Source organism: Peromyscus leucopus, chromosome 3, assembly GCF_004664715.2.
Source record: "Peromyscus leucopus breed LL Stock chromosome 3, UCI_PerLeu_2.1, whole genome shotgun sequence".
NCBI classification, from domain to species: Eukaryota; Metazoa; Chordata; class Mammalia; order Rodentia; family Cricetidae; genus Peromyscus; species Peromyscus leucopus.
In genome coordinates, this window is record NC_051065.1 from 131,773,391 (window position 1) to 131,797,784 (window position 24,394).

Here is a 24,394-nt window from a genome sequence, read left to right on the forward strand (position 1 = left end):
CTCTGTTTTTCAGATTTCCTTTTTATAGCAAATACATGAGAATTCCAAGGACTGGTTGATTCTTCAATATGTTGAGCCTTTAACTGCTCCTATACCAGTTGTACTAAGGCCTATAATTTTTCTGATGTTAAAGGCCATTGCTCCACCCAGACAGGTTTGTCAGTTAACCATTTTAATTGTAGGGATGTTGGTACTTTTGAAAGGTCAGCTTTCTTTATGTTGTGCTCTCTTTATGTATAATCTGAATGTGTTCAGGAGCTTATGTTAATTTATGCTTTGTTTCTGAGATGGGAGGAATTTTAATCTGGGTATTCCTTTGCTGTAACAATTCACATACCCATAAATTAATTGTTATATTAGCCACATATGGCTTTAATTTTCCTCTCTGTCCTTCTGATCCTATACACTCGACCCATCTTGAACTTTGTTTTACCTGAGATTAAGTTCCAGTCCCTTAAAACTGAACATTTACCTCCTGAAGAGGCCAATTTGATGCTAAGGTTCTGGTGCAATTATTGTTACATCTGCCTGTGTCTGTCTACAAGACCATCAATTACAATATACTTTATTATATTTTTAGTTTTGGTCTTTGATTATTCAAATTTGCAAAAATATTTACTTTATGATTTCTCCTGATATTTCTGTTTTATCTTCTAAAGCTGTTCTGTCATCAGAGCAGTATGGTCTTTGATAATAGGCATTAGATCCTTGAATTGCTCTGGGGAGGAGTTTAGACCACAGTGACAGGGAATGACTGAATTAAATTTGACATGAGAGCCTGGAGAGGCCTCCTAAGGCATTTCCTGATGGCAAAGCATTACCTTGCCTGTCCCTTGTTGATCTGTATTCATTGGTCCAATGTTGGCCTTTGACCAACTGCATACTCCAGAACACAGGGGCCTTTTCCTTTTGTTTGTATTAGAAGAAACATTGTTTCTAGGAATGCCATTGCTATACTCCTTTATTAGGTGACCTCGTTTTCCTCAATTCAAACACCTGACATTTTGATTTTTCTTCAAGCCTCTGCAAATCAACTCTCTTATACAAGCATCATCATGGTTATGAGATCCAATATTAACTGTATCTCAGATCCATTTTATGGGTGATGATTTTGCCTTTAAAACCTAATTACCCCTTTGCATTGCGAATAAGAATTTTCAAAAGCCAGAGATTCAATTATTATTTGTCTAGCTTCTGAATTTGGTATCCTTCTATTTACTGTCTAAGTCAATCTTTGTAAAATAAAAATCAATGAAGGTTTCTTGGACCCTTTATAACTTTAGTAAATGACTCAGTTCTTTTTTCTAACTTCTTCAATTTTTCCCAAAGCATTCAAGGCTGCTGTGTGGTGTAAAGCCAGGGTGTGGTCATCATATGGAGATTGTCTTTATATATCAGCATAATTTCAGTCTCCAAGAAGTTGGTCTTGGGAGACTATAATACCTCTAACCCTACTTTGTATTTTTTAAAGAGCAAAAAGATTTATTCATTGAACTACGTACATAACAATAGATCTAATCCAATATCTCCTTGCTTGACTTATATGTAATGCTCCCCACACTCTTTACATACATAGCAACAATAGAAAAGCAACCAGATATTTCAAAAGAACAATGTGTGCACAGATAGAAACTGTGCATCCAATCTTATGAAATTAATTTCTAGAATATGGCTTATAGAGGGAGTACAAGGAAAAAGAGACCATGATAAATGAAGACCCCATGGGAATAGGAAGAAGCAAAGTGCTAGAGAGGTCCCCAGAAATCCACAAAGATACCTCCACAATAGAATACTGGCAATGGTCGAGAGAAAGCCCGAACTGGCCTACTCTGGTGATCAGATGGCCAAACACCCTAATTGTCATGGTAGAACTTTCATCCAATGACTGATGGAAGTGGATGCAGAGATCCAAGGCCAGACCCCAGGTGGAGCTCTGAGAATCCAATCAGCAAGAATGAGGAGGGATTGTATGAGCGAGCATTGTTGAGACCATGATTGGAAAAAGCACAGGGATAAATAGCCAAAATAGTGGAAACACATGAACTATAATTCGTTTCCCTACTTTGTTTTAAATGCCCTAGCCTCATCTTTCCACCAGGTCCTCCACTGTGATTGAGGACCACGTTCCAATACTGCTGTAACTATGTTTCTCTAGTTGTATGGGGTAATTCTGTTACTAGTTGACCATGAATTTAATATCTGCTTCACAAAGGTAAATGCATACCTTATGAGACTATTCCTTCCTTAAATCTCCTCAAACCTTATATTTCCACAGGAATCCAGTCGATTCACACAAAGCCTTGGAGATGCCTGCCATTTGGCAGTTGTTCCTGTAAGGTGACTGGATAAATTAACATTGGTTGTTTGGCAACCTTGGTCTGCTCCTCTCTAATTTTATAATGTAATGGTGAGGTTGGTTCTCCTTTAAATTCCTCTGTCTTTGTCTGAACATCTCTATTATATGTTTTAGTATGTTTTTCTAAGGCTTGTAATTTACCAGACAAAATGAAAATATTTTCTGTGGTAACATTTTAAGGCCTGTATCTTGGCACTCATATCAAGCAACTTTTTGAGGGACAAAACAAGAATTATCAACCTAATAATGATTATAATTAACATTATGTAAATCACAACTAAGTTAATTATATCTTCATTTAATTGTTCCATTTTTACTATTTTTAAAATATCCATTGAGTAATCATACCAATACCTACCTACCTCACTGTAATAATAGTCTTTCCCATTTTTTTAACATGGGAAAAAACTTTTTTAAAAAAACTTATTCCTCCATCTAAGAATTCCCAATCATCTCAATTAAATCTGCTGAAGATGATGGTGAAGTGTGAGTCTGGCTGCTACTGTGTAGCATGTCTGAGCAGAGAACACAGGTGGTACACAGCCTGGGTGAGGACAGCTGCCACTAATTATGTGTCACTAGCATGAGGATGGGGTCCAAGGAAAGCCAACAACACACAGGGAAAAGAAGCAAAAGAGCCAACGATCTGGATCTGAAAGGCAGACACACAGGAACATTAGGAAGCATCTTGTGTGACCAGCAGGAAGTGAAAGCACAGAGCTACCTGACGGCAGAGCTGGCTGGTCTTGAGGTGCTTACTCCAGTGGAATTTGGAGCCCAGGTGCCCATGGAGTTTGGGGCTTGTGGATTTTGCTGTTGAGAGACTGCAACAGAAGATCTCAGACTTGCTCAGAGGGCTCAGGGAAGAAAGGGGAAGCCAGCCAGTGTTGCAGTGACTCTATGGGCTGGAGTTTCTACCTGCAGCTCCAGTGGGTGCCAGTAGATGCAAAGCCACTGGTAAGTGGCTATTTCATGAATCTATGCCCCAAAAGTTGAATGCCAAATGTAGGGTAAATCTAATTAATATTACCAATAAAAATTAGGAGTCAGATATTGGGGTAAAAACCTGAAAGATCAGAAGAGCATGGAGCAGCCACCAGTGACTTCCTACCTCTTCTGTTTCTCCATCCAAAAGGGCCAAGATTCTGTCTCAGCCCTGCCTTACCACTTCCTGTCTCTTTCTCTACAGTCCTCCAAACCTCTATGGTTAACTATTGGCTAGCTCTGCACTCTGACACCAAGAAAACTTTATTTATCAATAGACAAACAAAATATCACACAATGCTGTGGGATGATCTGTATGTCAAATTACTCTGATTGGTCAATAAATAAAACACTGATTGGCCAGTGGCCAGGTAGAAAGTATAGGCGGGACTAACAGAGAGGAGAAAGGAGGGAACAGGAAGACAAAGGGAGACACTGCCAGCCGCTGCCATGACAAGAAGCATGTTAAGACGCTGGTAAGCCACGAGTCATGTGGCAAGGTATAGATTTATGGAAATGGATTAATTTAAGATATAAAAACAGTTAGCAAGAAGCCTGACACGGCCATACAGTTTGTAAGCAATATAAGTCTCTGTGTTTACTTGGTCGGGTCTGAGTGGCTATGGGACTGGCGGGTGATAGAGATTTGTCCTGACTGTGGGCAAGGCAGGAAAACTCTAGCTACAACACAACATCTCTCTCTCTCTCTCTCTCTCTCTCTCTCTCTCTCTCTCTCTCTCTCTCTCTCTCTCTCTCTCTCTCTCTCTCTCTCTCTCTCTCTCTGTGTGTGTGTGTGTGTGTGTGTGTGTTAGTGTGGGTGTATGTGTATACAGTGTGTATAGGTTTGTGTATATACATAAGTATGTGTGCAGGTGCAAGTGCACATATACAGGTGTGTATATTATGGAGGCCACAAGTCAATGCTGAGTGTCTTCCTCTAGAATGCTACACCTTAGGCTTTATGATGGAGTTTCTTCACTGAATTTGTCTTTTGCTCATTTGGTTAGAGTGCCAGGTTGGCATACTGCAGTGATCCTGATGTCTGGGTTCTTCCAGTATTGGCATTACAGGCAGGTGCAGAGAAGCTCAGCTCTTTAATTGGTTGTTAAGAATTTAATTTGAGCTTAGGAATCAAACATGTTACCCAGTGAACCACCTACACAGCTGTGCTGGAAAGTTTTATATCAATGTGACACAGGCTAGGGCCATTTGGGAAGAGGGAACCTCAACTGAGAAAATGTCCCAGATAATTGACTGATGGTCTAGCCTGTGGTATATTTTCCTGATTGATGACTGAGGCGAGAGGACGCAGCTCACTGTGGCTGGGGCCATCCTGGCAGACAGGTCTAGTTGTATAAGAAAGCAGGATGAGCAAGCCCTGGGGAGCAAAGTATGAGGCAGCATTCCTCCATGGCCTCTGCATCTGCCCTGCATCCAGGTTGCTGCTGTGAGTTCAGCCCTGACCTCCCTGGGTGATGAACTGAACTGTGAGCAAAAGTAAACCCTTTCCCCTCTAATTTGCTTTTGGTCCTGGTATTTTTCACAGTAATAGAAACCCTGAGTAAGATACCCCAGCCTTAAGAGAGTTTTTTTTTTTTTTTAGAATGTTTTGTAACAGTTCAGTGAACAAACAACTGTCTGATTTAATAATTTAACAACTGTTCTCCTACTGGGTTGCATGGTCCAGCTTTGATATAAGGGATTGTGTTTTCTTTCTTGTAACTTATTATGCCATGTTCAGTTGATATCCCTGGAATGGTAGCTCTTTTTTTTTCTAAAGGGAAATGGAAAAGGCATGGATGTGGGGGTGGGGTGCGGGAGGTGGGAGAGGGACTGAGAGGAATGGAAGGAGGGGAAACTGCAAGTCAGGATGTAATGTATACCAGAAAAAAAGGAAAGAAAAACAATACAACCTCCAATGAAAAAAAAAAAAGAATGACTTGTTACAGTTCAGTAAATAATTTAATTAACAACTGTCTGTTTTCTTGCAAAGACAGCAATAAGACATTTAAAGCATAGACATCTGGAAAGAATCAGAAGAAAAACATGGCAGAACCTGGGAAAAGGGTTACAACTCATGGACCAAGATGTTTTTCCAAGATCAAGGTATGGATTGTTAGCTTGTATGCCTGTATATGCGCAGGAGAGTCTTTTAAGTAAGCTTTGATAGTCCTTGTAACATTGCTCAGATTACATGAAGTTTTCCAACACAAAAGCCGTTTTATCCAAGTTGATAATTTTTTGCCTTAAAGAAATAGATTTTATAATTAGGGATATCTAACTAAGATAATTCAACCAAGACATTTAATAAGAATGTTTTAGAGGATTTTAAATGTGGGTGGGATTTTAAATGTTTTAGGTATGTATTACATTTAAAATATGTAGGTTGTGGAATTTAGTCTGAGTACAGAAGTCAGAACCTTAGTGCTCTGGGGTTCCTGATAGAAGATCAGGGGTCACAGCTAGGAAAAAGTTCCCCAACAGAAGTGCTCTGTTGATTAATATGCAAAAAAGACTTCATGACCCAGTCAGACAAATATTTTCTTCAAGCTTTGGCAATACTAAAATCACTGTTTTGTAAAGAAAAAGAAAAAGAAAGAAAGAAAGAAAGAAAGAAAGAAAAGTCCGTTCTGTTCACTGTTTTGGTGGTTTTCAGCATATTAGAGACAATTGTCCTCATATTTCCAAAGGCATCTTGCACTGCCGAATGTGAACTTGTATTAACCGAATGAATTTGACTAGAGTGCTGAGGTGAACAGTCAGCAGGATTAGCTTTATAATACAGATGTTGTGTAGCAGTGGACCTGAACCAGCATGGACACTGGTTTTGTTCACTTTCTGCCCAGAACCTAATGCTTTAGAGAAAGAGCACTGTGCTCACTACCTGCTTAGCTTTCTTCTTCAAAAACACAAATAAAATAAAACATCTTCTTAGGCTTGTTTTTTTTTTTTAAATTTTATATATCTTGCTTTTAAATATAGGACCTGAATTATAAAACTCATGTGAAAATTAATACTGAAATTATTAAGTATCAATCACATCCTCTGAAGGATTTGTAGTGGGAAGAGAGAACTCGTCTGCAAATGGCATTTGGAGTTAGAAGACAAACTTCTAGAGCTGGAATTACTCTCTTACAATCATAGTTGAGCTATACTGAACTTGGTGTTCACATTTCCCAATTCTTTTTTATTCATTTATTTCTGTTCTCATTTATCCAAATTAATTGGTACTGCTGACAATAAATTTACAAGCAGTGAATACTCATCTAACACAGTATAATTTGTCTATTATTTCAGATGCTATATTACAGAAGTTCCAGAAGCTGGGATGATGACATTTGCCATCAACTAGCTGCTGGAAGAGAAGGGAAATGGGGATCTCATTTACTACATCACTCAAGAGTTCATTAGTAACAGCCAGGTAGTGGGGAGTCTTATAAGAACACAGCCACACTTCATCCTGCACCCGAGACCTCCAGAATGTTCTTGTCTTCATGCCATGAACACCACTTGGACTACTGAGATAAAGGTTTATAGGGCATATTGCCCCAGGAAGAAAAATAAAACAGGTCACGCTACCTCCATCAGTGAGAATGTAGCTTGTTGTTCTCAAGGGTGCAGAGAAAGAGGACCAAAAAAACCAAAACAAAACAAAAAACAAAAACAAAAACAAAAACAAAAAACCAGCAAGTGTTGAACTGGTCAAGAACATCCAGAGACCTGTCCTTCCTGCAGATAGAACAGAGTAGGCTTGCTGCAGAAATGATGCCGTGGTGTAATTCTGTGTCCTGTTCCTTCCCTTCCTTAAAGTGGACAACACTTGTCCTGCAGATAACAGTATAGTACTGAAGAGCCATCAATAGCTGCGTCTTGCATAGAATAACTGCCTGTCTTTCTGTGAGAATAAGGGACACTGATACATGAGCAAAGCCTACAGAACTACCACTGCTAGCCAGCTATTCTAACCCTGCTTTTCCAGATTTATGACACCATGACCGAGTAGAGATTACACTTTAAAGTTTCTTAGGTGTTCAAGTACTGTTTATGTTGGATACAATCCTCCACCTCATGGTAGAGGCTGTTTTATCAGTAGATCGAGGATATATAATCAGGAAATGAAGTTCTCACCTTTTCTTACATGTTTTGCTTCCTAGATGTTTCTGCTGGCATTAGCAGTAGCATATGTAGCCAAATCACTATCAGGAGCTTACATGAATTCCATGCTCACACAAATAGAGAGACAATTCGATATCCCCACATCTATAGTTGGATTGATCAATGGGAGCTTTGAGATTGGTGAGTGATTTTCACATTTATTTATTGTTAAATATTGGCAATCTCTCCTTATTTCCTGCATTAGACTATTGATCTGACTGAAGTACATGCTTCCTGATGTGATTGAATAGCCTGGATTGGGTGTGAAGAAACCACTATTCAAATATCTCCAGGATAGCTCCTAATTATTGCCATATACCCTCACATTATTTTGACAAGAGTCTGAAGATTTAGTGTATTAACATCTAATTCTATCATTTGGTAAATAAAAGAGAAGGTCTGGGCTTTTCTTTGGCATTTGAGAAGGTTGCTGTGGGAGCCTGGAGGAACTGGGGTCCTGAAGAAGAGGGCAAGTGCTTCTCTTCCCCCACTGCGTCTGTGAGGTTGGCAGCTCTCCACTCCTAGTCACTTGTAAGATGAGGGTGCTTTCCTGTGTTTGAGTTGTGCCAGACAAGATTGCTAAGAGGAGTGAATGAACTTTAGCCCCTGAATTTGTGTAAAGAACTGCGATATGATAGTATAAAGGGTGAAGGAGGGAAAGATGCCCTCTTAAGACAAAGTGACCTGGAAGTCTCTTATTCTTGTTATTTCCTTCCTTCAAGATGAAATTGTCTTTAATGTATTTAATCAAAACAGCAAGACTATGAAGTAGCGAACCCACACTGAGGATGCTCCATCCTTTCTCTAGGTTCAATCTCCTTAGTGCTTGCTCTGCCCCGTGTGTCCTTGGCCTTCAATGCAGTCAGGATGAACGCCGTACATAGACCTTTCACAGATTCAGTCATGCTCTAGTGTGTTAGATGCAGCAAGTGCAGCCCATTGGTTATCCAAGGTCTTACAGAACACATTGTGCTAGGGAGTTCAGTCTCCTGAAGGAGTAAAGGTTTTCCAGGTGGAGAAGTGGACAGGTAAATGTGAAGGGGAGATTTGCATGGAGGATGAACCATCAAATGGTTTGTGTGGGGATGTAGTCAGCCCTGTATTATGGGAAGATGAAATGTGTTAGAGCATGATCCTGGAGAGATGTGCTAGGATGAGAAATGGGTAGTCTGTGACTTGCTCTACAGTGGATCTTTTATCCCTCTGGTGGAAGAGAGCCAGTTTAGGGTTAGAAGAGGGTACTGATCTTTCTATGCTGAGGACTCATATTGAAAACCTAATGCCATCTGATTTCATTTAATTGCATAAAATGAAACTTTATACTTGAAGAGGAAGCCAGTTACACTGAAGCAGAATTATGAGCACATTTAAACAGCCCATAAACCAGGAATATTTATGTTTTTCAAAGAACAGGGTGAATCTTATCTGGATCTGATTTTCAAGTGATTATTGGCTCCATGACATTTTGCAGTATTTACAACTGTGATGTCAGAAACCACTATTTATTCTTCTATTAGTGATGGAATAATGGCTGCTCATGTCACTACTGCTTCCTACTTTACCACAAACAGAAATGTTTATGCCAGTTAATGATTATTGAAAATATTTTTCTCATGGTTCCCAGAAAACTTGAGTTTCTTGCAAAGCTAATTTCTGTGAACTCTAGTTTTTAGACTAAAGGTTAAAAAGTCCTGTTTAATTTAGAAAATATTAACTCCTTCCATCAGCATTGGATGTGATAGGTGACTTGGGGAAACCTTAATAGAAATAGTTGTGAGAGGAAGTAATTCACATTGGTAGGTGAATGCAGCACTTGGTGGACATTTTGTCAGATAGTTTTGCAAGCAATCTTCTCTAGCCTGGGCAACACTTTACCTCTCTCCCCACACCTTCCCATCAATTACTTGAGGGACACAGCAAGGCAATATAAAAGGCAATCTAAGCCTAATGTGAGGAATGGATGCTTTTCCTCTCAAACAATAGAGATTTCAGATAAGATTCAGGATGGTACACCCTTAGACTAAAAAGATCCCCAGAGACTTCAAACAGTGAGTGTCCTGGGCCATTGCCTTCTGCATTATGACCTCACTGACAGGGCTTTTAGAAAGGGAGACAGGCTGTCATAGGTGCAATAAGGATATGGAGGTGGGGCATGCATCATGCAAAATAAAACAGCATCTTTTCTACTTAGATAGTAGACTAAAGAGATACAGAACTGGAAGAAAAACAAAGTCTTTATGTATCTTTCAAGTATTTGAGATCACTTAGAGATTTGCTAAGTCATCAAAGAAGTATGTTTGAGTTTTCTGATCTTTCCTTTATGCACACTATGAGCAGAGAAAATATCTTCATCAGACTAAAATTATGTGGTTTGTGGAGGACTTGCACAATCCTGAAAGAGTCCTTAATATTTTCCAGAATGGAGCAGAACCTTCCTTCAGGGTCACAATTGATGTGTGTGTGTGTGTGTGTGTGTGTGTGTGTGTGTGTGTGTGTGTGTCTAAAAGCTCCCAGGCACCCATCCCTGTATCTTTAAGGTGGTTGTTTAAATAATGAACCCTTGAGTCCAAATGATGGAAAGGTTATTGACTAAGATCTGCTTTACTGAAACAAGCATTCTCATTCCTCTCTCCTAGGAAACCTTTTGTTGATTATATTCACGAGTTACTTTGGAATGAAGCTGCACAGGCCTCTCATGATTGGTGTCGGATGTGTGGTTATGGGCCTAGGGTGTTTCTTAATGTCACTACCTCATTTCCTGATGGGCCGGTGAGTACTCCAGTCCTTCATGATATTTTAGGTTCAACTTTCACTTACAGAAAATGAGGCTCGGAATTTTTGCTCTGGGAGGAGCACTGCTTCCCCAAAGTTCAGAATGCTAATATGGAAATTAGAAGATATGTTTTCCATTCTGCTGGTATGATCTGTGACTCTTGTAGCCTGGGTCCATTTTGGGTCCCAACCTGTCCATTGTGAAGTGGGAATTTGAGACATTGCTTTCATGAAGTTGAGACACCGAACAGATTCTCTGAATCTGCCAAAGCTTGTGCTGAGTCCTTCATCAGGACTATTTAGACCCTACAGTTACAAGGGGTCTACAGTGTGACATAATCACGGGTCAGCAAGGGACAGACCAATGTCAAGGCTGATTTATTTTCACGTTTACCAATGTATCATAACACAGGAAAGTATAAAAGTGAAATTAAGTTTGTTAACTCTTACCCCCTTTCTTGCTTTCTGGGAAAAGTTTTCAGTTCTTTATTCTGTTTGCTTGTGTGTGTCTTTTTAGTTTTTAACACCTTAATATCCAATGATACACAAAATAATATTTCCTACCACAGAGTCATGCTATTCTTTGTTATGGAGCTCGATTCTTTCTCTAGACTGAATGCTTAGCTCATGTCCCCATTAGATTGACTCTCTGAGTCTCTCCCCGTCTCCCTAGCCCTCACAGGCTGGCAGGGTGAACTTCCCTCAGAACAGGTCAGGGCTGCACGGTTGTCCCGGGCATGCCTCTCGCTGGTGTCTGCTGTTCTCCACCTGCCTCTGAACTGCAAACCTCTAGGCCAGCTCAGTGCCATTTCCTTGTAATTCCCCATCATTCTCGTCCATATGAATCTGTCTGCTTTTCCCCTCCTCTTCCCCTTCCTCCTCCCTCCCCTACTCTTCTTCATCATTTCCTTCTTCTATCCTTCCTTTTGTTTTTAAGATCTTTCATCAATTTGACGTGTATCAGTGTGTTCCCTGCATGTATACGTGTGAACCATGTGTGTGTCTGGGGCCCACAGAGATCAGAAGGGTGTCATTTTCCCAGGAAGTGGAGCTAGAGATGGTTGTCTGCTATCATGTGGGTGCTAGAAAGTGAACCCAGATCCTCTTCAAGAGTAGCAAGTGTTCTTAACCACGGAGCCATCTCTCCAGATCCCCTTTGCTTTGCTTTTCTGAGACAGGGACTTGCTATATAGCCCAGATTTGCATGGAATATACTATGTAGCTCAGGCTGGCCTTAACCTTTGGGTGGTACTCCTGCTGCTGCCTTCTAAGTGGTGATACTTTGGTATTTTGCTTTTAGCATTTCTGGTCCCATGACACTGTATTGTCAGGTTGATTCTGTCATCTTTTGTTATGATATGTGAACTTTTTCTTCTGTTGGAGTTAATGCACACACAGGAGATTGATTGTTTGAATTCTCAGAAAAGAAGGGTAGGACCATGGATCAGAGAATGCAGAGTAGCTGTCTTGATTTGTTATGTTGTTTTGTGTCTTTCTAAAGCTTTTGTCTTCTTAATTCTACTTCAGGGGCCTTTTTATTTTTCTTTCTTTTGTTCTTTTTTTTTTTTTTTTTTTTTTTTTGGTTTTTCTAGACAGGGTTTCTCTGTGTAGCTTTGCGCCTTTCCTGGAACTCGCTTTGGAGACCAGGCTGGCCTCGAACTCACAGAGATCCACCTGCCTCTGCCTCCCGAGTGCTGGGATTAAAGGCGTGCGCCACCACCGCCCGGCTTCTTTCTTTTGTTCTTTATGTCACCCCAATTATTTCTAGGAAACAGTCATTTAGAAACCACAGAGTTGACATTAGAAAATCTGGAAGCGATGTCACCTACTTGTAGAGAATTGAGAGCTAACTGTAAAGAAGAGGTACATTTTGGATGATTATCAAGTTCTTTTGATGATATTGATTTCTTACCTTTATTCATTCAAGTTCGTGCTCTCTCTCTGTCTCTCTGTCTTTCCGTCTGAATGTCTGTCTGTCTCTCTCTCTCTGAGACAGACTTCAATGAAGGCCATGTATTATTAAAATTGCTGTATAGCTGAGGGTGGCCTTGAGTTTTTCATTCTCCTGTATCTACTTCTCAAGTGCTACAGTGTCAGGCATGGGACACCATATCCAATTCATGCACTTATGGATGTATTCCTGCAGATACCTGTCTTGCCTATTGTAATGATTCAGCTTTCTTTTTCTATTTATTTATTTATTTATTTGTTTGTTTGTTTGTTTGTTTGTTTGTTTGTTTATTGGTTTATTGGTTTATTTGTGTGTGTGTGTTCAATGTTTTTATGATGATGACAATGACTGTTGGGGAAATGTGTCTGCACAGACTCTGGATGCTATGTTTTCAGAGAACAGGAGTCAGTAATCTGCAGATGCTCTCAATGCACTCAGTTCCTCACAGCAATGTTTCCTGTGTCCACACAGATACGAATATGAAAAATCAATTTCACCTGCAAGCAACTTGTCCTCAAACAGCTTCTTGTGTTCGGGAAACAGAACCCAGACCTTAATGCCACCACATGACCCAAAAGGTTGACTAATGCTTCTTATTGCTTTCTGTTCAGAGACTGGTCCACAGAATACTCTTTTATGAAGGGCTTTGAATGTGACACTGGGTTTAGTAGGCATGTAAGACAAATGGACAAACTTTATTTCACTCTTCAGGAATGGAGTTGTCTAATAATATAGAACACTCTGCCTCATAAGATTGACTATTCTTATTAAGAATCCTTTGTTTCCTAAAGTGGGTGTTTTAAAAATAAGCCAAAGATATCCACTCCATCACCATTGCAGAATTAGTCCACAAGGGAAAATGGCTTAGAAGGATGGATTTAGACACAAGATGAGACCTATGTGATTGGCCTAGTTTGGTTTTTCTGTTGCTGCAATAAAACATGAACTAAAACCAACTCAGGTAAGACAGGGTATCTGTAGCTTACAAATTGCAGTCCATCATATGGGAAGCCATGGCAGAAATCTGGGGGTACAGACCAAAGCAGAGTTCAACAATGAGTCTTGCATACTGGATTTCTTAGTAACCTCTTTTGTGCCGCATAGGCCAATCTGCCCAGACCTGGCACTGCCCACAGTGGTCTATGCTGTCTTTCATCAGTTAACCAAGAAAAAAAACACCTCATAAACATTCATTCCCACAGCCCAATCTGATGAAGACAGGTCCTCAGTTGAGATACCCTCTTCTCAGGTCTATCTAGATTTGTGTCAAGTTGACAAAATCTGACTATGGCAAAGATTGTCTAATAGGAAATATAACCAGAAAGAGGCTTCTCCGGATCTGTGCTATGCACCTGATGCACCATGGGAACGCAGGTACCTATGTCACAGTTCAGAATTCCTTAATTACCAAGGAATTTGCCTTTCAGTCTCCTTTTCCTTCTTTAACAGAGACATTACTTTGCAGTTCAACCTAAGAGTTGTTTTCCCTCAGTTCCTAGGGGCCCAGGCACTGTGCTCCTGGCTCCTGCCTTTCATATGCTATATTATTAATTTTATATCACTGTGATCAAAATCTCAAAGAACAACTCAAGTTAGGAAAGGGTTGTTTTTTCTCACTGTTTTAGAGGGTTCAGCCCATGGTACCTTGGTTCCATGCTTATGGATAGAGTATCATGGTGACATGAGTGTTGGCTGATTCTGTTCTTCACTTCTCTTGGGGCAGGAAGAATGGAAAACAAGACATAGGAAGTGGTGAGATATAGCCTCTGTGAACATGTCACTGCCATGACCAACTTCCTCCAATTAGACCTGCCTCCTACCTTTTAGTACTTATCAATACTGCCAGTATCATGACTCCATCAGCAGATTAGTTCATTGATGATTATGTGAGAGCCATGGTGACCTGTCTCTGTACATGACTCACAGACCCAGTGAGATGTTGTGTAAAAGTACATACTGTATTATTAGTTACTTTTCTTTGACTTTGATAGAACACCATGAACAAAGGAATGAAAACACGGGAGAGTTTATTTTTGCTTATAGTTATAGGACAATGTTTTTCAACCTTCCTAATGCTGTGATCATATAATATAGTTCCTTATGTTGTTGTGACCCCCAGCTATAAAATTATTTTTGTTGCTATTTCATAACTGTAACTTTGCTACTGGTATAAATTGTAATATAAATATATGATATTTCAGTGAGTCTTCCAGATGACTCACTGTTTTAGAGGGATGAGAATTCATTAAGGCAGAGATAAAGGCAGCAGGATCAGGAAATGAGGAGCTCACACCTCATTTGCAGATAGAGAAAAGTGGAAGTGGAGTGAGGCTTTAAGCTCTTGAAGATCATCTCCAATGACATTTTTGCTTCCCCTCCTCAAATAGCACCACCGAAGGGGACTAAGTATTTAATACTGGAGCCTCTGGGAGATATTTCCATTCATAGTTGTACATCATTCTTACAGAGGACCTGATTGGTTTCTAGTACTGACATCAGGTTGCTCACAATCCCCTGTCACTCCAATCCTGGGGAATTAGGTGCCCTCTTCTGGCCCTACTGGGCACCTGCACACATAAGTTGCACATATGCACATGAAAGTACACACATTTACATATACATTTTAAAAAATATTAAATTGTTGACTTTTCAGTGGATCTGTGCAGATCTGCTGTACTTGGGATCAGGATTTGAGAACCTAGAAGAATGGGATGGATACAGTCTGATGCTGAGACAACCTTGCTTCAGTTTCAGTGGACTTTATACATGAATGAAACAATGAAAGCAATGGTCTCAAGAGGGTCATTTGGGATCAGAAACACATGTAAATAAACATCAGTAAGCACAAACTAAATGTTAACAGAGCAGCCCTTTCCAAAACTTTCTCAGGACAGGCCAATTTAAACACAATTGTCTGGCACAGACTGTAGATTATATCTGGGAAAGCATGAAAGCAAGGAAGAAGGGAATATCCAGATTCAAGGCACACTGACCAGGTTGGCTTCTATAGCTGTGTTCTCTCTTCCAACAAAAATCAACATAACTTATGAATTTAATGTAGTTGTTTGTCACAGGTGCACAAAATAATGTCTATGAACAATCCGGGGAATGAAATGCTCTTGAGGTAAAGGGCCCTCTGCCTTTGTACCTGGAGCCTCTCTCACAGTTCCCCAGGGTATTGTTCACCATGCATCATTCTTTTGGCTGTGTTCCAACAAAACTCACAGATGCTAAAGGATCCAACAAGTCTCATGGACACTTAGTCTGGAGCTGTCTCAGCAGAATCACTTCAGGCCAGAACATCTCCATTTTATCATGGATCCATGCCACAGAAATTGCAGCAGTCTCCAAAGCTTAGACTGTCATTGTTCTCAGGGAATCTGTGGAGATCAAATTGACTTGAGAATCAAAGAGCAGCCATCTCTGAATCTCTGAGCCTCAGAAACCCTCTAAGTAAAGCAACCAGAAGCAGTGACTTCAATGGTAGCCTGTTCTCACATCCTGCACTGGCATTTGAAAAACCTCCCCTTGTGCTCCTTGTGTTATCATGGATAAGTTAAAATCTTCCCATGTGCAGAAGCCCAGCAAAGCACTTGATTCTTCCAGTGTCTGATGCTTTCAGTTCTGCCTTAGAGGAGGGTTTATAGTCTCCCTGTTATCTTTAGACAGAAATCATCATGTTCATCAAAGATAAGAATCTAAGTACATAGAGATGGAAACTGATTTTACTGAACAAGGAGTAAGAATTAGACCTCACGATCCAGTAGTGCTTAGGAAATTTAAGGGCAGCCACTGTCCAGTCCTTCAGGGCATATTCTCCTTCACATCCTTGAAAACACAATGTCCAGCTTCCCTAGAGAGTGGAAGTTTATTTAGCTTCGAACAAATTTGGGAGGTGCATGCAAACCTTCAAAGATTTCTCCTTTTGCCTTTCAATTCTCTTTGGACTAGTTTGTGTTATTCCATTGATCATCTGCTACTCCAACTGTCTTGATATTTAATTGATAGTAAATGACAGAATCTATTGAAAAACACAGTTGGTATTCAGTTAAACTCTTTAGTTTTTACAGAATAATTGAGGCTGTAGAGAATTCCAACTTCTGTTTGTGTTGTGTAAGTACAGAATGAATTGTTAGAGACACACATGTGCTAGTTTTCCTTCTTCAAATTTATGGAGGATACAGGCAGTGCCCATATTAACTTACTGGGTCCACTGTTTGCTGGAAAATTGAGTCCCTGGAGGTGATGGGAAGTCCTTGGTTGTATTGTTTGCCTATTTCTATGGTGTAGATTCTCAACCAATGTTGTGAACTGAACACTGACTTGGGAAATGGTGTCTATCTGTAGAGTCATCTCTCCCACCCAAGAGGGAACTGACTCCAGCATAGCACTTACACTCCATTGCAAAGTATTCTTTCAAATATGTAGTAAGGGTGACTCACTGATTCACAGACAGCATTGTTACAGAATATTATTTTAACTAGGAAAAGATGTGTTACATTTGTTTGTGCTCGCGAATATTACTTTAGCCATGTGAAGGTGTGTTACATTTGCTTCTGCTGCCTTTGTTAATGATGTAAAGATGTGTCACAATTGTTTCTACTGATTTGTTTAATTATGTAAAGTTGTTTTGCGTTTATTTCACCTTGCCTGTTTAAAGCACCTGATTGGTCTAATAAAAAGCTGAACAGGCAATAGCTAGGCATGAAAGGGATAGGCGGGGCTGGTGGGCAGAGAGAATAAGTAGGAGGAGAAATCAAGGATTGAAGAGAAGAAGGAGAAAAGAATAAGGAAGAAAGAGAGGGACACACCTGGGACCAGAAGCCAGGCATCGACCAGCCAGCCAGACACTGGAGGAATCAGGGTTGTAAGACATACAGAAAGAAAGAAAGATAAAAAAGCCCTGAGGTAAAAGGTAGAGAAAGAGAAATAGGTTAATTTAAGTTAAAGAGAGCTAGGTAGAAATGATCCTAAGCTAGGCCAAGGATTGATAACTAATAAGAAGTCTCTGTGCCATGATTTGGGAACTGGTTGGTGCCCCCCCCCCCAAAAAAAGCCTTCTATACAGCACAGTAATATAAGTTACTGAATGGTTATCATGAACTTGTGCCCTTTAGAATTATTACAGAAAATTTTGAACTAACTGTCAAAATACTCATACAGTTTTCTGTTTCAATGCAGAGTGCATAAAAGAAATTAAATCCTCAATGTGGATATACATAATGGTAGGAAATGTTATCCGTGGAGCTGGTGAGACTCCCATCATGCCCTTGGGTATTTCCTACATAGAAGATTTTGCCAAATCTGAAAACTCCCCTTTATACATTGGTAAGTTTGAAAACCAGACTTGGGATCATTATTAACATAGCATAGGGTAGAAATCAATTATTGATTTGGACACATTGTGGTTTCTAGAACCATGAGCTGAGTGCTATGGAACCATTGGTCATAAGATTATTCAATGGGGGAACTAAATGGCAGTTCCAGCCAAGCTGCTTCATCATGCCGCTTCTCACTGTAAGAGATCCCTTTGAGCTATGGACCCTGCAGTCTTCTGATGCTTCCACACTATCCCTAAGCCGTTAGAGATCCAGCAATATTTCCTGGAACATGTTTCTTAGCTTCAATTGTTCTTTTCTATTTTTCTGCTTTTATGTTCTTATTCTTTCATCCATAAGTTGTTACAACTTCATTATTGGCCATTTTGTGTTTGTAGTATTTTAAAATATAGTTTTACATTTTTTGTTCCCTCTCTCTCTGTTTCTCTATCTCTCTGCCTTTGTCTACCCCTGCCTCTCTCTCTCTCTCTCTCTGTGTGTGTGTGTGTGTGTGTGTGTGTGTGTCTGCCTGTGTGTGCACTTTCATGCCAGTGTGGTGATCCAAAGACAGCTTTTGGGAATCGACTTGACATCCTCTGGCCAAGTTTGGTGGACAAGTGATTTTACCTGCTGAGCTGTCTGCCTGGCTCTGTAGGTTTTTTCTTTTTGCATTTTTGTAAACATTTTTGCAGTTTAAAACAGTATTCAAAATATTATTTGAATAATCATGTCTTCTCAACGATATTCACCAACTGATTTCTTATTTTCCATCTGCACTTTTTTACTAATCAGGGCTCTGCACCCTGTTCCTCTGTGGAGTTAATGACAGTTTCCTTCCTTATAATCCCTCAGCCTAGACAGGGTTCTTTAACAAATAGCCAAGTCATTCTTTTAGTTGTATTACTTGAAATAATAATAAAAAAAAACAACTGTGCATCTTGCAGGCAAGAGTCAATTTAGTGTTCACCTTCTTATATTTTCTCCTAAGTGATCTAAATTTTTATGAATAATTTGCTTATGTTATTGAGTCAATCCATCTGTAGTTGAATATAAATCATCCATAATCTTGTATATAGGTATATTTTTCATTCTATGTATACATATTACTTAAAAAAAACAACAAACAAAAACCAAAGAGAATAAGAGATCACAGGAATAAGTTTAAGATTAATCAAGATGAATTAAATTATAAAAATAACTTTTCCACTTTCTGGAAACTTACTAGTTTCACAATAATCTTTTCAGGTGTGTATCTAGCTAGTCATTCTCTTTAGATGTCTTCACAGACAACTAAGAAAAAAATACAAGCACTTTCCTACAATAAACTGTTAGGCTATAGATCTCTTTATCAAAACTTTAGGGAAAAATTATATACATATGAAATGTAATAATTGAGAAGAAACCACATGCTCACCTGGCACAGTTAGGACTGGGCATGTGAAGGAGACCCACATGCCCCCCTTGGGGCCGCTTGCTCCAGGCAGGTAGGAGAAACCTCAGTCCCATTCAGTGCCACTCATTATGGTGAGCAAACATATGTTGGGGAGAGAGAGCGCAGGGGGAGGCAAATGGTTCCTGTTCTATGGAGAGAGGCAGATCTGAAAAGGTGAATGCAGTGAGGAGCGTGCTGAGGTGGGTGGCCTGCTTGCCACCTGGGGCCATGGTAATGGCTGGGCCTGGGCTGCTGCCAAGGGCCATGTCTGGGTCCATGGCCCTGCTGCAGCCACAGTCTGTGTTGATGTCCAGGGCTCTTGTTACCATGAAAGCTGTGAGGATAGAACTCACAGATTTGGACCCACCCCTCATTAGCTGCAGCTCTTGGGAGAGTGGGCTCTGCATCTCTCCAGGGCGGAGCAGTAGAGCTGACTCTGGTGATGGTGGGTGTGGGTGAGCTGGCCCCGAGAATATGAGAGTGGGATAGCTGACCCACCACACTATTCATCTGTCATGCAGCAGTGTGGGTGAGGGAGAGATGACCACACACCCCTACACCTCCCCTTCCCCTGGCTCCTCAACCACTTCTTGCCCTCTGCCCCTTGTCATTGCAGCAGGCAGCAGAGCTGGCCTCCGGGAATGAGAGCAGGAGAGCCGGCCCTGCCCCTCATTAGCTGCAACACTCAGGAGAGTGGGTTCTGCAACCTGGGCAACACAGTAGAACCACAGGGAAGGAGGAAAAAACAAAATTTAAAGTAAAGAGAAGGCAGAAGTTGAAGTTGTTTGTATCTGGTTTTTCTGTGAGTAGCGATGGCTCAGCAGAGATTCTGAACCCAGATAATTTGGGAGATGCTGGTGGTCTTTTCAAAGAAGTCAGGTGATGTTGAAAGGGAGCAAAGAAATGAAAACAATAATAAGATAAGAATGAAGACCAGAGTGGATGGGGAAGTGGGTAAATGGGAGTTGGGTGGAGGAAAAAGGAGGAATGGAGGGAGGGGAAATTATTTTCGGCATGTAAAATAAATGAAAAAAAAAACATGTAAAAAGAAAAAAGAAAGAGGACCAGGATAGCATCCAAGAGAAGTGCTGTTATGAAGACACATTCTCTCTTTCGGAGGAAGTTTCAGAAGAAGAGCTTTTATGAAGACACATCATAGGAAATTCATCACAGCTCACACTGCTTGTGAAACTGTGCTAGTTTCATTTCTGTTGCTGTGAGAAATTGCAACTTTGGAGAGTAAGGGGTTCATTAGGTTTATAGTTCACCACAACAGAGAAGTCACAGTAGCTGGAGCTTGAAGCAGCTGGCCATACCCACAAGAGCAGAGGGAGTGAATTATGCATTCATATGTCTTTGCTTGCATGGTTGTGCTCAGCTCTCTTCCCACTCTTACATAGCTGATGACTCCCTGACTAGGGAATGGCACTGCCCACAGTGGGCTGCTTCATCTTAATGTGGGGATTAACAAGGCAACTCCATGTAGTGAAAAGGGGGTTTATTTTGGGGGTAATTTACAGCCAGTAAAAGGGTTGGTTACAGGATCTGGGAAAGGTGAGGTACAGTCCAGCGGGGATCTCTGGAGAACTCTGACTGGGTCTGCCATCCAGCATCCAGGATCACAAGGAACCAAGAGGACTGGCACATCTGTATCTTAGGTCTTAAGGGCTTCTTTCTCAGCCCCATCCCAGGGGCAGGTCATAGGTAGGCATGGCAGTTACCAGAAGCTTCACTAGGGGTAGTACTCCTGGTCAAAGCTGGGACAGCTACCCACTACATCTTCTCATATCAGTTAACGTAAGACAGCCTCCTGATGACATGCCACAGGTAAACCCATTGTAGACAATACTTCATTAAGACTCTACCCCCAGGTAATTCAACATGTGTCAAGGGGAAAATTATAGCTAACTATCGGAGTCCCTTTGAAAACAGGGCTATGGAAATATCAAAAGGAGCTTGCTTGCATCATGGCTTTATGGGTCTGCCAGTGATAGTGCAGTCTTTGCCTTTAACTCAGTGTAAAAGAGAATTTGGAATGTGGCTTTAAGTGATAAAGCTTCTGTGACAATCAGATTCTATCACTTTAATAAATACCTGAGATAATGATTTATGAAGAGAAAGGATTCATTTGGTTCATAGCTTTGGAAGTTCTGGTCTATGTCACTGAAATGTGTGGTTTGGAGGCCTGCCATGAGGCAGCTCATTATATAGTGGAAGGGTGGGTAGAATAAAACCATTAATCTTAAGACTGGGAAGCAAAACAGAATGAGTAATGAGCTATAGTTCTACTTCAGACTACTTGAAGATTCACCACCAAGCCCTGCATCTGAGGATTCCTTCAGACTCTAGTGGTGATCCACAGTATTTCATATTGAAACAATGGTACTTTCTCAATATTTAAAGAAATAAATATATGTATGTGTAAAATAATACAAAGCTTAATTTCTTTATATATTTAATATAAAAATATCTGAGGTAGTTGAGAGTGCAGCTAAGTTCTAGAGCACTTGCCTAGATTATTGGATTTGATATGCAGCTCTGCAAAGAAATGAAAATAAAATTGAAAACAATTCAATCTCAAGCCTTTTGTGTGTGTGTGTGTGTGTGTGTGTGTGTGTGTGTGTGTGTGTGTGCGCGCGCGCACATGTGCAAGCAAATTCTTTGTGTGGTTATGTAACTTCCACTCTTTGCTTTCTTCCAGGGATTTTAAATATTGGAACGGTCATTGGCCCTTTAATTGGATTTATGTTGGCAAGCTTTTCTGCAAACACTTACGTAGATGCTGGGTCTGTGAATACAGGTAATACATTTTATTTATACAGTCCATTCCCTAGAGTGTGGAAGAATGCTCCAGAATGCTGTGCCACTGCCTCTTTGATCCTCAGTTGACAATTATCCCTGCTTACAGATTACAGATCTCAGAGGAGCAGAGACAAAGATAAAATGTCTCCTTCTGATAAAAAGTCTGCCGATCTCTCAGCACATTTCAGCCACAACTTGCTCTCAAAAGACTTACTCACATAGGGTTTTTTTTTTAATGAGGCAGTCATTATGGATAATAAAATAGATCTTTCTGTTATGTGATAAGCACCAGTTTGTAAAGTTTTCACAAGACAGATAGCAATACTCATTTACTACTCAAATACATAACCTATACTACTAGATAAAATTAATTTTTTAATGAATACACAAAAGAAAAAATAATTGGATACCATGTGATATTTTATTTTATTATCTATCTATCTATCTACGTGTGTGTGTGTGTGTGTGTGTGTGTGTGTGTGTGTGTGTGTGTTCATGCACATTGTTTGTGTGTGTACCTGCTGAGGTCAGAAGAGAATTTCAAATCTCTTATAATCAGAATTGCAGACAGTTGTGAGTTTCAATGTGGGTTCTGAGAATAGATCTCAGGACCTACGCAAGAGCATCAATAAGTCTTAGCCAGTGAACTGTCTCTCTAGCCCCTCCCTCTCCTTCTGTGAAGTTTTGAGATATGACCACATCATGTTAAAGCCAGTTCATTAGATATGCCTCAAATCTTTTTCCTATCTTTTGGACATGAAGTTTTAACCGTTTACACCACGTAGCACCCCAGAACCTTTCTTCTTACTGAATTACAACTCATCAAGGACAGACACTTTTTCTAAAGGTTTGAACTAGCCAAGTCAGATGACAGTCCCTGTAACCCTAGCATTTAGGAAGCAGAGGCAGAAGATCAGAAGTTCAAGGTCCAAATAAGAAGAATAACTAATGGGTGACAAGTTTACAATAATATGCAAATTTTGTGTTTAGATGGCTTAGGATCCTTAATAATTTTCTGCAGTTTACACAGGAAAGAATGGTGCAAGCTAATAAAATGTCTGTGTTTCTCCACAGATGACCTGACCATAACTCCCACTGACACACGCTGGGTCGGTGCTTGGTGGGTCGGCTTTTTGATCTGTGCGGGAGTGAATGTCCTGACCAGCATCCCCTTTTTCTTTTTTCCCAAAACACTCCCAAAGGAAGGACTAGAGGATAATGTGGATGTGGCTAAAAGTGACAGAGAAGAGAAACACCGAGGAAAAGCCAAGGAGGAAAAACGTGGAATCACTAAAGGCAAACAGAAAAACTTTAAACCCTGTATTTGGTTTAGATGGTCTGCAGTTTGTGGAACGTTTGACATGCTGTGCTGAGTTAAGATAGTTTGTCACTAATGGTCCCTACTCAGATGTGTTAAACTCCTTCCAAAGTTACCACTTGGGAGCAACTGACATAATTTGTAACCTGCTTATTTTAGATTAGACTTTATGAAAAATTCAAGTTGATCTGATAATTCAAAAAGCAAATATAATTTTATAATTTTGAAAAGCCTATTTTGCACAAAATACTAGTATAAGTTAAAAAACATGAATAACCAGAAATTCAGCTAAAGATAATGGGAGAGAAATATCCGTACTAAGGTAACAGTGTAGTTTGATAATAAAAATGTCTGTTTAGCAATGAGCATTCTTGAAGTTAAGGCTGGAAGAGAAAACTTAAGAGGTGATATAATCCTCTGTATTTGAAGGTGTGTGATAGTTTACAGGAGAACTGTTCCCTAAGGAATAGACTGTTGTGAAACAAGTAGGAATGTTATTAACCTAAGATGCAGAGTAGTAATGCTCCTGTAGAGACTAAGGTGAGAAGCTGAGTGTTCAAGACTGCCTGTTCTTATACCTTGGCACTAATTTCACAGTTGTGCGTGCAGAGACCTTTGCATCATTATCAAGAGATATGCTTTCATGGCTTGGGCTCTGGAATTCATAAAGTGTATACTTGGAGGATAGGAAGAATATATTTCTTTACGTATCAAATGAGATTAACAGTATGTTACATTCTTGGGTTTCTGTCCTGTTCTGGAATAGACTACTGTGGTCAGCATTTTAATGATGGTGTTGTATTTCCTCCACTACTCATATCCTCCAACAATGATATGCCCTGAACAATCACACATCTCCATTAAACACTATTGACTATTGCTGAGGTGCTAGTCAAACTGGCATCCAGTTCAGAGGCTTGAACTTTCTTAGAATCATGGTCATGTTAACAATTCTTCTGAAAGAGCTAATAATTATTTTTATGTTTGACTGTATGATCTGCAATATAAACATATTGTTTTTATTTTTAGTTTTAATTTTTTAAATATATCCTGACCACAGTATCCCCTTCCTCCACTCCTCCCAGTTCCCTCCAACTTCCCCTCTCCCACAGATCCACTCCTCCTCTGTTTCCCTTCAGAAAAATGTAGCCCTCCCAGGGACATCCACTAAACATGGCATAACAAGATGCAATAAGACTAGGCACAAACCCACACATCAAGGCTGCCTGAGACAATGCAGCAGGAGGAAACAAGTTCCAAGAGTAGGCAAAAGAATCAGAGACACCACCACTCCCACTGTTAGGAG

General features: G+C 40.2%; 1 protein-coding gene across 2 annotated transcripts; it reads left to right on the top strand.

The window, feature by feature from the left end:
- Positions 1-5,072: 5,072 nt before the first annotated feature.
- On the top strand, positions 5,073-24,116 carry LOC119087550 (solute carrier organic anion transporter family member 1A5-like). Of its 2 annotated transcripts, none has more exons than XM_037203450.1 (8): positions 5,073-5,098; positions 5,338-5,446; positions 7,495-7,636; positions 10,132-10,264; positions 12,690-12,796; positions 17,400-17,546; positions 21,670-21,768; positions 22,845-24,116. In XM_037203450.1, the coding sequence occupies exons 2-8, from the start codon at positions 5,387-5,389 to the stop codon at positions 23,141-23,143; spliced, it is 987 nt and encodes a 328-aa protein (XP_037059345.1). In that variant the 5' UTR covers positions 5,073-5,098; positions 5,338-5,386; the 3' UTR covers positions 23,144-24,116. The 2 variants fall into 2 exon arrangements, with proteins under 2 accessions (XP_037059345.1, XP_037059344.1); XM_037203449.1 differs by having other exon boundaries at positions 5,075-5,098; positions 5,334-5,446.
- Positions 24,117-24,394: the final 278 nt, after the last annotated feature.

Bases quoted from the DNA above. Each gene is read 5' to 3' on its own strand.
- LOC119087550 (XM_037203450.1), top strand. From the start codon at position 5,387: ATGGCAGAACCTGGGAAAAGGGTTACAACTCATGGACCAAGATGTTTT. The intron at 5,447-7,494 runs GTATGGATTGTT...TTTGCTTCCTAG, and splicing joins GATGTTTTTCCAAGATCAAG to ATGTTTCTGCTGGCATTAGC. The intron at 7,637-10,131 runs GTGAGTGATTTT...CCTCTCTCCTAG, and splicing joins CAATGGGAGCTTTGAGATTG to GAAACCTTTTGTTGATTATA.